General features: G+C 31.3%; 1 protein-coding gene across 1 annotated transcript in view; it reads right to left on the bottom strand.

The window, feature by feature from the left end:
* The window catches only part of flr (actin-interacting protein 1 flr), a 34,418-nt gene extending 18,289 nt beyond the window's left edge, over nt 1–16,129 (bottom strand). Inside the window, exons 1-6 of the mRNA XM_076516171.1 lie at nt 16,025–16,129; nt 11,006–11,127; nt 9,107–9,197; nt 5,296–5,443; nt 4,819–4,999; nt 2,731–2,808 (exon numbers count right to left, since the gene is read on the bottom strand). Of these exons, the coding sequence (XP_076372286.1) occupies nt 2,731–2,808; nt 4,819–4,999; nt 5,296–5,443; nt 9,107–9,197; nt 11,006–11,127; nt 16,025–16,040 (636 nt within the window). The 5' untranslated portion in view covers nt 16,041–16,129. The remainder of the gene's footprint in view (nt 1–2,730; nt 2,809–4,818; nt 5,000–5,295; nt 5,444–9,106; nt 9,198–11,005; nt 11,128–16,024) is intronic.
* Between the last annotated feature and the right edge of the window lie 3,150 nt (nt 16,130–19,279).

Raw genomic sequence — 19,279 nt, 5'->3', positions numbered from 1 at the left:
ATCAGATTTACACATAAGGAGAACAAATGATTTATAAGATTTCTAGCCTTTGCTTCCTCCTGTCCATAAATAACCTTTGACATAAAAACTGTATGCAATTTTCATGCATTTCTATCCATTTTTTAAACTTATCTAACTTTGAGAATGATCAGACAATATCCCTGGGAGGAGACATTTAACACTCCTATGAAAAGACGTTTCTAGTCCTGATTTCTCCAAGCCCGTTCCCCTGGCTGTGGTTTTGCTAGATAGTAGATAGGGACAGTAAGAATCTCGTTAATCCATTCATTAATGGATTTAAATGGCAATTTCATTTAAATACAAAATTATTAGCCTAATATTAATAACCTTTCAAGTTGCTCTGGGGCCTATTAAGCCCCACTTTTCGTAGGAGTGTTAAAAGACCTCATTCCTGTCAACAAAAGTCAACACCAGCATGTCTGACAGCTTGACCAAGACTGATGAAAATCAGTTACAGAGTCTCCAAAGAACAGCCCTTTGAAAATCTTGACAGAAAGACAGACACAATGCAATGACTTAAGGTTGACGTTCTACTTCCAAACATTACTACTAATAATAATTTCTTGCATATCTAATATAAACTACTGTTCATAAACAGTGCAGCACATGGTCATGACCTATAAATCACACGTCTTCACACAATGCATCGTGGAACTTGCTACACTGATAATTCGGTAATATTAAACATTGATAGCTAATGTAGCAGGCCTAAGCCTTTGGTGGGTTTGCACATAACATTTATTGAACCAGATTACTGACATATCCTATTTTCTTTCATTTTCTAAAAATTCAGTATGTAATCTACATGTTTACCAACGAAACTTCACTTTCACCAGCATATGTAAGTGCTGACTTTGACCGTCACATACTGCTGTCACTGTGAATATTTGTATAAGCTCTGCAGGTTTGTTGTTTGAATACCAATTTGAATTGCTTGCTACCACTAAGAGCCTCTAGTATGGTACGAGTCAACAAACTGTGCAAATGTTTCACAGCCTAAACAAAAAAAAACACTCCTTCCACTACATGCATTCTATGTGATGTATTAATTATTACAAGATTGTTTATGTAGGCTGTACCATCCAGTGTCTTTCCCTTTACTGTAGTATATGATACAAATTTAGATCACAAGGGCACAACAACCAAAGGGATACTGAAAGGTGACTATCATGCTCAAATATTTTGGTAATTTTTTGAGGGCTAACCAGCCATTTTGAAAAATACCATGGCAATTGCCACTGTGAATTTCCTGTCCAAAAAACAGTGTCTAATGAGCAGAATACAAGTTGCAGCCTCACTTTTAGCTTATTTAAAACCTTACCACAATATCTCTAAGTTATACATGGGTACAACAACATTGAAATACATGTGATACAATAAGTAAACATACATAATGTCACAAAAATATTAAACTATTTCTTCTCCATGACAATACATTTTATCAAACTTCATCTTGTTAATACAGATATTAAACTTCACACAAAACTGACCTTTTTCACCTTGCTTGTGATATTGCATTCTATCATAGAATAAAAAAAAACTATTCTCTAGTTTGTTTTTGTTGAATTCTGCAAAAGCCTGATCAAGGACTATCTGCCATAATTTGGACTTGTTTGTTTAGTTGTTCAAAGCTAAACAACAAGCTGCCTATGCTATGACTGCCACAGATATCAAAAAATAGTTTTTAACATACGTTTTCAGACTTACTGTTGAGCCTTTGGGGGTCTTTAATTCTGATGTGATAAACTAGAGAAAAAGCAACTAGTCAAAACTACTAACTATCAGTTCTCTTTACCAATAGGCAGCAAGACTGTCTGTCACATTATAATGATCCCATTGCTGAAAAAGCAATATGTTCAGTGTATGGGTTCAATCCTGTGACCCACATATTGGGAGTTGAGCACCCTAACCTCCAGGCTATACCAGTCTATGTTGTTTTAAAACTTTTACTACAATACTATACATAGATAAAAAAGTACTATGTGTTGTATATACACATAAGTACTTTGTAGGGTGTAGACAAATCTTTATCAAGTTTGTATGGAGCATCATTGGATCCATGAAGAGATAAATTCAAATTTTCAGTTTTGAATTTTACAGTTTTTATGTTCATTTTTGCACCTTTTACTACTACTATGCCTCCTGTTGATCAACCTTCATCAAATGTGACATGAATGTATGTTGGGTTCATACAAGAATACCTGTAAATTCACAGTTTACCATTTAGTGCTTTTCAATTTTTATAGATGTTTTTACATTTTTTACAATTAAACATAAAAGAAGCAACTTTTTACGTTCTAAAATAACCTATCATTTATCATGAATTTACATAATTTCCATCCCCAGGAGGGGTATTCCAGCTAGTAATAAATAAAATAAGATTTGAAAATATTATTTTGGAAACATTTTCAGTTGTTACTGAATCAATAAGGTATCATTACTCTATCCACATGCTATTTACTAATTTGCCTAACTTTTCCTTTGGTAAGTGCTTTTGCAAGGCAGCAATCACTAATTGCAAATTACAGAAAACTGTAACAAAACTATCAATATTTTACCATATTACACCATTAATTTGTCTGCAAGAATATCTTATCAGTTTCAAAAATATTTTAAAAGTAAAATGCATTTGGTGACATTATGCTTTAAAATTTAAAGCAATTCCACTCATATTATCCTCTGTTTTTTATAAGTTAGGGACAAACTTACCTTTCCATCAAACCCTGCAGTGGCAAACAGCTCTCCATTTGGAGAATACCTAACACTCTGAACGAACCGAGTGTGGTCCTACACATAAACAAACACAAATGAACATTTCAACTGTGAACTAGCATAAAATTAAAAGCACGATAACATGAATGATATTGTGTACTGTAATTATCTGTTACATGACAACTAGTGCTCAACAATAGAGAACAAACTCTTCCTCTGATATATAAATAATAACTGTAAACCAGATTAACAGCACTCAATTAACTGGCAGGAGGTTGGCACTACCCCTGAGCCATAGCTCTATGAAACAAAAGTTTATATTGCACGTCTGAAAGAATTATATGTAATTCTAAACCAAATATAATTTACAAGGATTATAAACATTAACATTGCACACAGTTCTTTGTTTTCAACATATACTGAGCTATATTAAAAAAAAAGATTTTAATTCTGATAAAGAAACAAAGTAATAACATTGTAAAAAGTAACATATCTATTGAAATTGTCTTTTTATAAAAAGCTGGACTAAAAATGTAATAAAAAACCACAAAATAAATTGCATATACATCCCTTTCCCACTCATCTACACAAGAAAAGTACTAGTTGATAGAAACATTGACATGTGTTGTCTATCTATAGTTTAAATTTTAAAAAAAAATTAATTTACACTACAAATAAATTTCAGTGTTAAAATGGTCACAGCATTTAATTTTAAATTGTTGAAGTTATCAACAAAATAAAAATGAACTAATTAGCAAAGACAAGGTAAGAACACAGCTCATTCATTGTCACACCCAAAAATACAGGACAATGTTTCAACAAAAAAGATTGAAGACTTAGGTCTTCATGCAAAGTATAAATGCTTATATCATACACTATAACAAAGATTCTGAAATACCTAGGCATACATTTTTTACGTCACCCTAGTAGTTACATGAGGTCCTATTTTGGCTCTATTGCTTTGTAATTTATAGCAAAATGTCAAAATGAGTACATTACCCTACATAATAACACAGTCTGCTACTGACTGTATATTCTATAGAATTATTTCATATCCACATACTTCTTTACCCCAACAGAAAAAAATTATTTAACAAAGGTTTTCACAAAAAAGTTCTTAAATAACATTTTTATATCAAAAGGTCTTAACAACTTTTCTCAGTATATTAATTATTCTCATAATGGATCTATGTCAGGTAGATTCATTTATAAAATACTTATATGTCAGTTGTTCAAAGCCTAAATAAAATAAGCACTGCTCTAAAATAGTTAAGACAACACTATTTTGTTTTGTTTTATCTAAATTTATAGAAGTACTCAACTATAACAAATGCTTCTGTTTTTTCAAACTCTTAAGTATCATATAGGTGATAGGACGTACACATAAGCAAACTTCATACTGCTAGTTTCCTTAGTGTAACTCAAGTAACTAATTTTCTTTCACCCCAGATTTTATGTGATTGAAACAAGTTTCCAGCTTCTGAGAACTGTCTATGGTTATAAATATTCACCTGTTTCTCATACAAGTAAGCTTTCCACAATTGTTTAAAAAAGATTTAAAGCCTACAAAATATAATATGCTTTGAACAATGCATTTCATTTTTTTTTGCTTTATGAACTTCAATGTTTTTTTTTTTAATAAGGTATGGAAGAAATGAGATAAGACTGTACTCAGTGTTATTTAAGCTTTCGATTTGTGATTTTATTGTTGACTCTGCGTTATTAATTAATTATTAAAACAATGAATATCTTCTACTTTATAGCAACAATGTTGTTATGAAGTTTTAATGCTGTTTTAAACAGACTAACCATGCTGTGTCCATCACATTAATCAATCCATAAATTTCAGAATTATAAGCTTAACACCAAACAACCAGGATACCATGAAGCTTACAGCTACTGAAATAACACAATGTGAGTAATGGAGGAAACTAAAATTGCTTTAGAATAAGTTGAGCTAAGAAAGAGTAAAACAACTATGAAAAGTTAATGATATTTAATATTAATGTTTAGTTTTTATCTGTGTTTTGCTTAAAACTAAGTTCATAGTTATAGCATCCACTCAAATGACAACTCTATGCTTACAGTAAGTGTGTGTTTAAATTTAAAAGGTGGACCCTCATAGATCTGCACTGAATTGTCTTCACTTCCTGTAATGATTCTAAATGGACGGCATGGACGAAAGTCACATGAATTTATCATTTTACTGTGTCCAGCAATTTCACCAACGGATGTCCCAGTTTCTGCCATGATCACATGGCCAAACCTAAAAGAAATGGTGAAAGATATCCACACTTAACAAGGTGTGATGATCAGGTAACTGTCTTGATAACAGGTGTTATTGACAAAAACTTATTGTACCATCAGATTACACACTGCTCTTTTTAATTAGTAAACAAGTTCACTACTTTCAGAATTGCCTATGATAACAAAATGGTTAATCATGAGTTAAATACAAAAACCAAAAATTAAAATTTAATTGAAAATTATTTAAAAGACCTATGTATTAAAGTATATGAAATTTTTTACGTGCGAGTCTTTAATGGCTAATCAGAAATACACCTTTCTTTGCCTTCTCCAACAACAATGATCCTTTGATTATCTGGTGACCATGCCAAGTCTTTGACCTCACCAACAAATGGTTGGAACTCATTTTTCAGGATATGTTCTTTCTGAGTAGTGTCCCAAATTCTAAGTTTGCCAGAAATATCTGTTCAAATAAATACAAGGAAAATGGTACTAATTAATGGCAGAATGTAATCATTAATTTATATTTATCACATATCAGAGATGCAAACATACAACCTTCATTTGATCAACCAGCTCATTCTGTATGGCCTGTGGCATGAAATTACAATATACAAAGTTGAAAGTTGTTTCTTTAATTTGATGGAATCATTTTTGTCTGTTACTAAATTTAAGAGTTTATGCACAGAAATGTTGTTAGTCTTTAGAGTTAGTAGAAAATGTAAAGTGCTCATAGGAACAAATATTATAGTTCCAAGAAGCTCCATCACATTCCAAATTTGCCCCAGTGAAAAACTGAGTAGTGCACCCCTGTTAAAACTCATACTGTATGATATAGCTCTTCCCTGCACCATGGCAATCCATCATTCTTCTGGTGCCAAACTACACAAAAAAACATACTTATAAATTAAGGAAAGGCTAAGAGCAGGTTCATTTAAAATGAAACAGTCTGGTTAATACATAATAGAAAACCAGAACCATGTTAATGAAAGAACAACATGCTTTAGTTTGTAAGAGACAAGAAGCAGGCCTATTTAAGACGAAACAAAGTGGTACATAACAGGAGACCCAGAAGCAGGCCCATAGAAAGAATACCATGATTTATAAGTAAGAGACCAGGAGCAGACCTATTTAAGATGAAACATATTGACATAGAACAAGAAACCAGAAGCAGGCCTGTTTAAGGTGAAACAAACTACTACATAAAAGAGACCAAAAGCAGGCCTATTCAAAATAAAACAAATTGGCACGCAATAGAAGTCCAGATGCAAGCCTATGAAAAAATATCACTTGAATTAAAAAAATCTATTTCATCATTTGAACAATCAAACAGTTAACTATCCTAGATCTGCCTCAGATATATGTCACATTTCATTTGTTGAAATTTAGCAAGGACTGAAATTATCAAATTGTGTTTCAAACCTGAAATAATTAACCATTCAGCAAGGTACCAACAGTTATGATAGGCCTATGGTACATTTCTTTTTATCAAACATATTTATGATAATAAATGTTACTATTATTATAATATTAGAGTAGTAACAGACAGCAAATATTGTTTTTTCTTACTGTTCAATGTATCAACAGAAAACAAGTTTTTTGCTTTAAAATATTAGACATGAAACAATCTATAATATAGGATTTATGCAACAAGATAAACAGGAACCAGCCAGATGATGGTATTTAACAGCTTGCTTACTATTAATTCAATATAATTATAAAACAAAAATAATCTGTGAAAGAAGTCAAACTGTGCTATTTCCATGTTAATACATTAAATTAGCATAATTCACTATCTGTCTGCAGGAACAATTTCCCTCCAATTTTCATATTTCACATGCTAAAATTTTCCTTTTTCAACAACTAAAATAACGGCTTCTTTCCTAAAACCTCTAGGTTCATCATTCTTAAGAATATCTTGGATCAATGCATGAAAACAAACAGTAGGTTCATTTAAGATGACACAGATTAACACATAAGACAACACATGGAACAGACCTGTGAAATTGTACCACAAGTCAGTACACAAGTGACCAAGAGTAGGTCCATTTAAGAGCATAACAGTTAATACACAACAAAAGACCTTAAACAGCTCCAGGAAGAAAACCATGAGCTTGTACATTGTTTACAGGAAATGTGGAATAGGTTCTTTCATAAAGCATCAATTTGTGACAAAAGATCACAAGTAGGTCAATGAAAGAAAACCATCAGTTAGTATATGATGAATATCAGAAACAGATCCATGAAAGATCACAAGCTGGTACATGACAGGAAACCTAGAATAGTTTGTGAAACAAAACTATGCAATAGCTTACAATAAAAGACTAGGAACAGGTCAAAGAAAGAAAACTCTGAGTCAACAAATAGTGAAGACCTGAAGCAAATCCATAAAAAATGATCAAAAGTTGGTAAGTGACAGATAGCCTGAAATAGGTTCATGAAATAAGATTTCAAAAGGGAAACAAGGAAGCCACAAATGAATAAGATGTACACATTCTCTCTTTTTAAAGCAACTTATAATTGATTGAGAATGACAATACTAACTGTCAATGGAAAGGAAGCAGAAAAAAAAAGCATTTCCTTACAACTTTATCTTTTCTAAAGAGAGCTGATTTACAGAGTATGAACATGCAAGCTGATATCAGTTGATTGATTTATTATTTAAAATTAAGCACAATGCTACACAATGGGCTACCTGTGCTCTGCTCACCACAGGTATTGAAACCTGGTTTCTAGCAGTGTGAGTCGGCACACATTCCGCTGCGCCAGTGGGGGGAGGGGTGTCTGATATCAGTAAACAAGAAGCAAAACCACTGCAAAAAAATTAACTAAAAATAAGACCTGTTATTTGCCACAGTAAGTTTTTCTAACCATTTAAATATGGAAAGTCATATTTTACCAGATTCATTAATTCTTTGTGAGTGAACACTTTAAACATGAGAAATTCTAAATCTCTCAACCTCTTTTTATTCCACTAACAGGATATTTAACCCATTTGCTGCCACATGACACACTTGGGGGAGCACTTATTATAAATGGCTTCAATTAGCTAATGAAACATAGTATAGTTATCCATATAAATATTAGACACCTGGGTTAAGAAAAAGAAACATGTGGTTGGCACTAGGGTAAGAATTGTTAATACTACTGGTGGAAGTGAACACTTTTTTTTTTGTTAGACCATTAGGACATAATTTTACTCTCAAAATGCTTTGGTCTTAAACAAAAGCAAAAAAATGACTTCTTCTTTGAAGGGTTGCTAACCCCTGTCTTAATGGCACATAAATATGAGTGAGTTTAATGTGTAAACTACCCTTAAGTCCTGATGACACATTAATCCCATTGCCTCATGACACGAGTGGGTTTAATAGGTATTGTGACTTAGGCTAATAAAATAAGAAAACTATCTATGTATAGAATGTTTAACTGCTTAAGTTTGTTAACATGTACCTACAAGTTCATTCACACAAATCATAAGTGTGGAAAGAAGGTGCTTCACTTGCAGTTCAAACACACAAGTTTTAAGTATAATTCACTTTGTAAAAATAACTAAATAAATCTTATTTTAAGGCTATCACCACATAATATGACCCAACTTTCAAGTTTATTTTTGAGCTCTACTTTTCAGGCAAGGGTAATTTTTAACTTGCATACAAAGTATTCTACAGGCTAGGTATATCTGTGTGTGTGTACATTTAAAAAGAAAACAAGGTATAGCTGATACTATCAGATGCTGTTGTTTCTTAATGCACAAGTGCAAAAAGGGCTATATTACACTCTACCCAACATGAGGAATCAGACCCGAGATCTTAGGGTTATAAGTCTGTAAACATATCTCTGACTCACTGGGAGACTACCATGAAGTGTCTTCAAAGAGAATTTCAACAGAAAATTCACTTATTGTCACAAGATCTTTTTAAAGTGAGTGATAAAACCCTGAGTAGTGAAACTTACTCTTTTAAAGCTTTTTTTTTTTTTTTAATGGCACTAGACACACACAGCTATATAGAAATGACATTTTTGGGTATAAGATTTTATAGTATATAAAAATAAGCTAAGCAAATTAGTTGATAAATGTTCTATTTGTAAGTAGATTCTAGAATGTTTATACCCTATATATTCTTACCAGCAGAAGCTATATAAAAACCACTTGGAGAATATTTGGCCACAGTGGTTTGAGTAGAATGTTCAGTGTAGATATCAGCAATAGCTGGATTCTGCAAAGGAAAAAAATAAAAGTTTCATACATATATTCATACTACAATAAGTAAATTACCTACATTAAACCTGGTTTTTCCTAAGTATATTTTATGATATATCTTTCAGTTTGTGCTTTACTACATCACATCAAGCAAATTACCTTTATGAAAGAGAAAAATTGAGGGGAGTAGTCTATATTTTGGGTTCAAAATAGGTCTGTATTCTTATCTGATCAAACAGCAGTGTCAGTTAGAATATGTCGAATATCTCTTAATTATTATTTTTTTTACTATTTCTAATTCTATTTGCAATGTTTATTATTCTATTATAATGATTACTCAACATTGTACTGTTGTTACTTTTATTAACTTTTACTGTAAACATTATTTCACAATGTTATTTTCTCACAAACTTAAGACTAACCTATATCTACTAAGCTGAATGAGCCATGAGTAACTGTTACTACAGTTTGTTAGTTCTAACTTAGACACCAGCCTAATCATGTGGTAATTTTACCATAGTACTGGCACAGTATTTTTCACAATATTTCATCTACTTTTATATATCATGTGAGATATTATGGAGTTGATGAATGAAAATACTATAAAAGGCAAGAGTATCTAACTGACAGAACAATACATTATAATCACCATAAGTAATACAGTTTGAACAAGATATTTAATTAACATTGCTCATTACTAGATACATACCTTAATTCTAATCTATATAGGTAGTTTTTTTTTTACCAGGATTTAATATTAATCATAAGTTACAAAAAGATAATTGTACAAAATTCAGTTTAATATTTTCCAAAGGATAATGACAAATAGGTAAAGTTGTAAGAAGCCCACTACACAGTCATTGAACAATATTGTTTAAACAGAGTTAAACTGAAAAATTACTTCCACATTACAATTAATTCATCATACATTTTTTCTCAGTGAAACTATAAATGATGAAAATTACCAAATTTCTTTTGACCAATAAACCACCAAAATGTTTTCTGAAATTAAAAACAAAATTTAGTAAACAAATGAGAGAAATAAAACACAATCTATTACTCTATAAAAACATGATTGGATTTATTTAAACAAATGTTTCACCATTAAAACTTCATCATGGTAAACAAGACACTTGCAAACTGATTTAGCCTTATAAAAATATTTTAAAAAATTAAATTGGTTTTATTTAAGCCAATCATTCACTACTAGGACTTAATTGGGGTAAGCAAAACACTTGCTTACTGATTTAGACTTAAACAGCTGATTTAAAAAAATATGTATCCACACAGTAAGAAGAGATATTATACTACTGAGGTAACTGGTATTAAAACTTTAACTATGGTTGGATTTTTCAATAAAACAAAAATAATTTAAAATTAATGTTTCAAAAAACTATAATAAACCTACAAAAATAAAATAATGAATCATTAGTTTCTGATACTTTTTTAATGAAAAAGTGCCAAAAACCTGATAACTAGAAACTTCTTTCTGAAGTTACAACATTTATTTGATAAAGCCATTTTGAATTAGTTTCATGTTTGTTTTTTTTATTTTAAATCTTTCCTTAGCAATTACTGAAAAGTCTACAAGTGTTGTCCTTTAAGTCTGAAAATTACACAGTAGTTAGACTTCTACTGTCTTTTTACAACAGTACATTTGCAATTTCTAGAAAGGTTGGTAGAAAATCAAACCTTTTCCTCACATAAGATCATTGAAAACAGAATGTGTCAAAGTGACAATAACAATTGCAGTTCTATCACATCACCTCACAGTTCTACAGGTACCCACAAATATATTACATCAAAAATCATAATATGCACTACCTCAATATTCCTAATGATGATGCTGTTTCCATTGGCATAGAGGATATTTTTGCCCTTGGGGTCGCCACCCAAAACCATGGGCATACCCCTCTGAGTGCGAGGTAAAGTGGCAAATATGTTTCCTAAAAAACAAATGATCATGTTCAAATATATATATAGTTTTACCAAAACTAAGCAACGAAAGTAAAAGACAAGATGTCAGTGAATAGTGTTTATTTCCATCAATTAAAAAATATTTCTTTTCATCGAAACAAAAATATTAAATTTCTTCACTACAAACAGAAAATCAACACAATGACAACTTAGATAACAACATCTCATATCTTAATTCACACAAAATGAATTAGATCTAAGTATGTCAGAAACAGCTCTCTACTTCAATCAATACAGTAGGTTTAGTGTAAAGGTAGTTTGGTTTAGTTCTGGTTTCAAATGTCCAATCTAAAGAGTGATTTAATTTTCTATTGAACAAAATATGTTGAAGTCTGTATTATTAGCTGTTTCATTACATATTCTGTCACAAAGGTACATTTTAAACCAATTTCCTTCACTCAGTTTAAAATATTCTTTAAATTCTACCAACAAGTGACACATTATGGAACAAGGAGAAACCATTATCAGTATCATGGTACTGGAAACTTTTTCACATTTCTATTTCAACTTCAGTAGCTTATTTCACTATACTATCAAAAATAATTTGATGTTGGCGTTGGTTCACAGGTCTTTAAAATATAAGCACTGACCTAGTGTTCAGTTTAATACTTTGTAACATCAATATCTTCCTTAAGAAGAAGCATTACTCTGAAAAAACTAGTTAGCAAGATCATGAAGAATTACTTGTTGAAGATAAACTCCTTAGCACAGTTATTCGATATATCTAAACATCCTTTAGTTATCACATTACTCTTTGAGTCCTCACACTTTTAAAATAAAAAACACATTTTTGATATTTTAAAAACATTATACCCACAAATATCACAGAAGGTGATATTTAAGTCTCAAGTACACAAAAGGATTTCTTCAAGGTAAAAGATAAAATTTAAAAGTTATGGGGATCATGCATCATTTACAAATTCATATGTAGTTGTTGTAAGCAATTCTATATAAGTTCCACAAGATGTCACGTAGTGGCACAAATTAAAGAATCTCTTAAACTGAATGAAAAAAAAATCAGTCCAGCATTTATCCAAATTACAACGTGTGCAACAGGACAGCTAATGATGTAAACTAAATGTAATTATTGTCAATTGGCATACTCTTTCAGCAATCACAGTTTATAAGCTATTTAAATTACAAATAACTGCACAAAGTCTACAACAGTGATATGCTTTGCTACCTATTTTTTAAAGTTTATGTAAAAGTGAAATAATTTACAATGGTAAACAAATGATACTGACATAAACAATACATAAAAAATTCAGTTCTTTATTAAATGCTTTAATAATTTTAGAATTTATCATCAAATCTTCCTTGAATAAGGCTTCAATTCACATTAATCTTATAAACACAAGCCACACAGAGCTTTCAAAATACAGATTCCAGATGATTGAAAGTTGGCTAATATTACATCTCTTTTTAAAGGAGGTGATAAAAATTAAACAGGGAATTATAAGCCTAGTTGTCTCACATCAATGGTGGGGAAAACTTATTGAAAGTCTGATAAAACCTGCTTTAAAAGTTCATTTAACAAAATTTCAAATTTTGCTGAATATTCCATGAGGTCTCACAAGTAGAAAATCTTTTCAAACTAATCTTCTTGGAATCTTTGAAGAGGTTACCATTATGTAGATTTGATGTATATCAATCAAAAACAATTTTACGAAGTCCTATACAAAAAAAAACTTGTTAAAAAATATTTCTATTGGTTTGAGAGATAAGCAAGCTTATTGGATCAAAAGTGGTTGGAATAAGAAAGCAAAAGATTTTAATAAATAAGGTTCGGTTAAATACAATTAATGTCACAACTGAAGTACCTCAGTACTCAAAGAGCCTCTGCCCTTTTTGATTTACATCAATGATATGGATGAAGGAATGGTCAATAAACTGCTTAAATTTGCTGAAAATATTAAGGTCAGGTGTTGTTGGCTATAATGAGGATATTGATGCTTTACAAAAGGGTTCATATCATTTAATGAGTTGAGCAAATAAATGGCAGATGAGCTTTAATTACAATAAAGAACACCTTGTGGTTTTTTAGTTGACAAGTCTCTTAAATCATTGCTGTTGTTGTTAATGGCAAGGTAAATAAAATTTGGATTACATTTAGAGAAATATTGAATATAATTCTAATGAGGTTATACTTTTATTGTGAAAGGTCACTTGTTAGGCCACATTTTGAGGATTATGCCCAGCCTTGGGCTCCTCACCTTAACAAACAAATACTGAATTGTTATAAATAATTCAAAGTAGAAGTATATATTAGAGGGAAAGGGTATAATATAAGGACAAGTTCATATATCAAAAATTTTCTCTTGGAAGGAAAAAGAAATAGAGAAGACTTGAATAAAGTTTAAGATTATTTAGGGAACTAATACATGCTCAATACTATGAGTGGTAAAACAAGGAGGCACAAATAAAAATTGGCAGAGTAGGAGTCATATTTGCCTAAGACAACTTTATCTTTTTAACTTTGTGGTTGCCCTTTGAAATAGATTGCTTTCAAATGTGATAAATGAAGTAAATTGAAGGGTGTTTAACAGAAAGCTTGACAAATATTTAAATGATGAAGGCTGGCTTTGAAAATGTTTATTATTTAAGGTCATTTTAGTGAATGTGACAGACTATATAAGGTACATAATCCCTTATTGTCCTTGAATGTTATCTTACACTAATACTCTACCTACACAGAAACTAACATTCAAGTCAAGAAAACAACTCCAATCCTGATCATCAAAACATGAATTCCCATTTTTGATAAACAGTTCCAATACATAACAGTAAAGGTGAGCCCCGTAATAAGAAATGTGATAACAGACTAAACTATTGAATCCATTGTGAGAGGTAAAGCTGATGGCATTCGACTTCTCTGCACGGAGACACAGAGGATAAATTACAAGGTGAAGTCACCAACAGAACTAAAGTAATTGGTACATGACTGGAAATAATGAATGACTTATATATCCAAGTTCAAAAGTTAATATAAATAAAGATACTGATTAGAAAGATACACAAGTTTAGATTCCAGTCAGTTAAGCTTGATTTTCAAGGATTTACCAGTATGGGTAAAAATATAATAATAAAGAATTTACAGATGAAAAGTGTTAAACTTTTGATATTATGCTCCTATCCATGAGTATCATGATGGAAAAGTAAAACATGCAAGCACTGACCCCTGAAACCCTCCAACAAGGGTCAAGTTTCACTAGATGCCACTATTAACAGCTTGCATTCTTTCATGCAACCACTTTACAATCTAATTGACTAGTATTTCACCATCTCTAAGCAAGATTATTATTATTGGTGTATATTCTGTGTGGTTCCTTATCAAAACTTGAAAATGTTTATTAATTAAGGTCATTTTAGTGAATGTGACAGACTATATAAGGTACATAATCCCTTATTGTCCTTGAATGTTATCTTACACTAATACTCTTACACTAATTTTTATATTTTATAAAGACTACTACCAACAGAAATTCAGCATGAATACATTATCATCAAAACAAGAATTAATAAATAAATCATACAGATGTGTGTTATTTGTATATACTAGAGAAATACTATGGTTATTTGTTTTTTTATAAAATAACAAGCATACAATAGTTTAATGAGGATCGTATCACTTGCAGACAGTATGAAGTTTGGCATAGATATAAATATACACATTAAGCTATATTCAATGTTTTAATTCAGAATTAAGCTAAAAAGTGCATCACATTAGGATAATGAAAATACCATATTTAGAATATTCTAGAGGACATCACAAAAACCTAATAAATATAGGTAGTATTAAAAACATAAGAATTCTTGAAGCATTCAGTCAGTTTTTGTTAGCATTGAATCAGTCAGAGTCAAGCAAAATATTTGGATCAATGTTCAGTCATTTTATCTGTAGGCCATAAAACTCTGCCTGAAAATTCATTTTTACATTAGTTATACTATTAGAAAGGGGCTTCCATTTAAAATGCAATTTGTAAAAAAAAAAAAAAAAAAGGTCTACTAATTACAACTACACACAAGTTAAGGCAGCTTGAATAAACATTAAAGAAATAAAGTAATTTATTATCCTTACATAAACTGGACATGGCCTTGTATTTATCTAATAATTTAAAGAACCAACCCAGTAAAAGAAAAATGTTACATTAATAACATGTAAATTTTGGTTCAGCACACAAAAAAGTGTATACAAATTATAATATGGTTAATGGGCAGTATAATTTGAACTTTTTATTTTGTTTTATCACCTATGAACAAAATTTGTACTCAGTGTTTAAAGTTTTACTTTTAAGTCTAAGAGTAACTAGTTAAAAATTAACTATTATGAGCAAAGACCAGTGAGCATCACGTAGGCCTATAGCTGGTTTATTATTTATTAGGCCTGCGTGTAATTACTGAAACATAGACTGATAATTTCGCAAATGATCGTTTCTACCTCAAAACACATTTTAATTTTTTATTTTTAGTAAAGTGTATTTTGTCACATGAAAAATACACAATATTTTATTGTCAAACATCCAACGTCAAATCTCCATATCTAGCAGGTTAAAAATGCATTTCAAGTTGAAATTTAAATGCAATTGCAACTTCAACTTAATGATTAACATTCTTTAAAATTAACTGTTAGTGTTAAGATAAGAATGAAATTACAATGTACAGATAGTAAGTTACAACTCATGTTTTAAAGTGGGTGTTAACACTATTTGTAGTTTTCCGCTACCAGTATAATGTTACTATTACCAGTCGAAACACTACAGTAATGATAAATAACATAAATATGGCTGAAACGGGAAAGTAAACAAAACTATATTTACTTAATGTATATAGAAATATGCATATATAGTTGTAATTTATATTACTCACGGTTTTTAAATGACATATTCTAATTCTGACGCACACCTAGCGGTCGAAACTGGAAGAACGCGGGTGCAAGACGGAAAAGGCTTTATAAATAGTGCTGCTACCTACTTAGCTGAAATTTAACCCTCTTTTTCGTCATCTTTTTATTTTTCGTTTATTTTTATTGTAAAGTTTTTCGTGCTATTTTCTTACTTTTTATTAACTAAGTTTGCAAACGATAGCTTCAATGCAAATTAAGAATTTAAAACAACTTTTATCTGAATACAGTAAACCAGAATTTTACAATTCTGCTAATTATCGTGTATATCAACGATTTTTATATTTTTTCTAAACCATTTATATGTGTTACTAACCTTCTTAAAAGTCGTTTTAAGCCTTGTCATAGCGTTGGTTATGCAACAGACAGTTTACTTAGTGTTCTAGTATGGATGTAGACAACAGCAATCATTTGTCATTATTAAACAAAGAAGAGAGAAAAATTAAATGCTGTATTTAGAAAAAAATGAAGCTATGTTTTGAATAAGTTAAAACTGTCTGAATCATTACGTAGTGAACTGGAAAGTAACACAGGCGAAAGAATAATATAGTCAATAGTGGCATAGAGTTAGCTATGTCAAAAAAGAATAGCAGAATGACAGTAAGACGTCAACATTGCATTTTGGAATATTTCCAAAACAGAGATTTTAATGGAATTTCACAGCTTATGCGATAGTCATACAATAGCATCACACAGCGGGGGAAACTAATTATAATATAACTTCACCATGGGATAATATACACTACTCTCGGTTTAGACTTGTCTATCACTAATATATTATACTTAGGCAATACCTAGGACTAATCTCGCAATGGGCTTAAGCAGGATTTAGGATTCTAAACTAGAACTCCAGTAAAATTTTAGAACCCTATACTGTATTAAAAATAATAAAATATGCAAACTACAGTAAACTGATTACGTTACATTAAAACGATTTTTAAAGTCATTTGACAACCACAGCCGATATAAAGAGTGATAGAAAAGATTGTATCAGAAGTACATTTTGACTTTTTTTAAAACTTCATACGTAGTGTGATGCTACCCAAAATCAATCGCTTTAAGGAAGAGTATGTAACAGACCTTTCCGAACAAAAATATCCTTACACTAAGATTATAAAGACTGTTTCGAGGGGATTTAGAATCTCTAAGACAGGGTTATCCCTTGTACATGATGTATAACAGAATAATATTGGTGACTTCGAGTGCTAAAAGAGAGGGTTGCAACTAGTAGTGCTCTAGCACTAGGAAAAAAGTGCAGTGTTTTGTAACAGGCGAAAATCCACGATCACAAAGATCAATAGCAAAAGCTGTTCACGTGCTAGAAACAACATTATACAACATAATCCAAAAGGTTTTCACTCTAGAAAAAATGGCACAAGTCACGTGTACACCAGTTGCTTCATCAACATATCAGTTTAACTGTTCCATACATCGAGAAACTTGACAGAAAACGGGTATTAATGCTTATGAAGACATATGCCAGTTTAGTCTCTAGATACAATGCCTATAGATTTATTTGTGATTAGATTGTTGAAACGGACATCGGAAAACCGCCATCCTCGTATATTAAATAGATTATGAAGAACCACATGTAAGATGGGTATATTTTGAATATGATAATCATGTAACAAAACCTTCTGCAGAAAAACTACGATGTAGGATTATTGTCAAGATTTACGGTCGTCAGATAGAAGTATGACCGGATGTAGCGGTATGGATTGTAACGACGCCGCAAGACATCAAAAACAGTTTTCATATGACGTACTCAAACCATGTGTAAAATAAAATGACAACTGTTTACCACAGTTCCTAAATTAACAGTCATAAATTTAACGGTTCGAATATAGTTTCTAATATTTATATTAATATTTACCACTCGTTTTCAGAACAACTTATAAAAATCAAATCAGAGTGATCTAAGCCGCTATACATTTTGATGTAGATCTTTTGTTTTTGTTTGTTTGTTTGTTTTTGAATTTCGCACAAAGCTACTCGAGGGCTATTTGTGCTAGCCGTCCCTAATTTTGCAGTGTAAGACTAGAGGGAAGGCAGCTAGTCATCACCACCCACCGCCAACTCTTGGGCTACTCTTTTACCAACGAATAGTGGGATTGATAGTCACATTATAACGCCCCCACGGCTGAAAGGGCGAGCATGTTTGGCGCGACGGGGATGCGAACCCGCGACCCTCAAATTACGAGTCGCACGCCTTAACGCGCTTGGCCATGCCGGGCCGATGTAGATCTAAACAAGTGCTCGGGTTTCACCAATCAAGCTACATGGTCTCTGATTTATTACGATATAAGAAAACTCAACCAAAGCACCTAGTGCAATAACTCATAAAATGAAAAATTAAATAAAAGTTTAAAATACAAAATAACAATTTGATTTGGTCAAGAGTCAAAATTAAAGACTACACGTTTCGGTAGCTTTGCGCGAAATTCAAAAACAAACAAACAAATATCCTTAACAACGGAACTGCATCACCACTCATCGCCCCTTCTTGAGCTACTCTTTTACCAACGAATAGTGGAAATGACAGTGACATTATAACGTCCCACCGGCTGAAAGAGCGAGCATGTTTGGTGCGACGGAGAGTAGAGCCCGTAACGCTCAGATTAGGAGTCAAGCAACCAACCCACTTGGCCATGCCGGGCCTTATGACTTGTTAATTGGTAAGCTTTAGTTAAAGAATGTGAATCAAAAGAATATTCGACGAAATTAAAAAATATAACATTTTAACAAATTTTAGCAAAATAATATTACTTTTTTTTCTGTAGGCTTTAAAGGATGCATAGAATTTATGACATAATATTTCTAGAACAGAAATCAAATATATGAAGTCAGTTAATTTTTTTTTTACATTATTATGATATGTAAAAAAAAAAGTATTCACGAAATTTCTGAAAACTTAAAAGGGTCAGAAAAATTATTGATATCTAATTGACTGGGTGAATAAAAGTAACTTAATTATATTGAAAACTGGGCCTAAGTTGTGTTCGTATAAATTAATTACAGTTGAGTATATTTTTATAGCAACTTTTAAACGTCTTGTTTTTCATTAGTTCATACAATTTCGGTGAATAAATTGTGTAATCTGTTCAGATATTTAACTTCCTGCCATAAAACTGCGTTCATAATTTCACTAAGAAAGTATGCCAAAAGAAAAAGAAAAAAAAAAACACTCAGAGTTGGTATGCAGTACACATCAAATTGCCTCC

This window comes from Tachypleus tridentatus, chromosome 7, assembly GCF_004210375.1.
Source record: "Tachypleus tridentatus isolate NWPU-2018 chromosome 7, ASM421037v1, whole genome shotgun sequence".
Taxonomy (NCBI): Eukaryota; Metazoa; Arthropoda; class Merostomata; order Xiphosura; family Limulidae; genus Tachypleus; species Tachypleus tridentatus.
The sequence above is the reverse complement of the archived record's forward strand: the minus strand, read 5'-3'. Positions and strand labels throughout refer to the sequence as shown.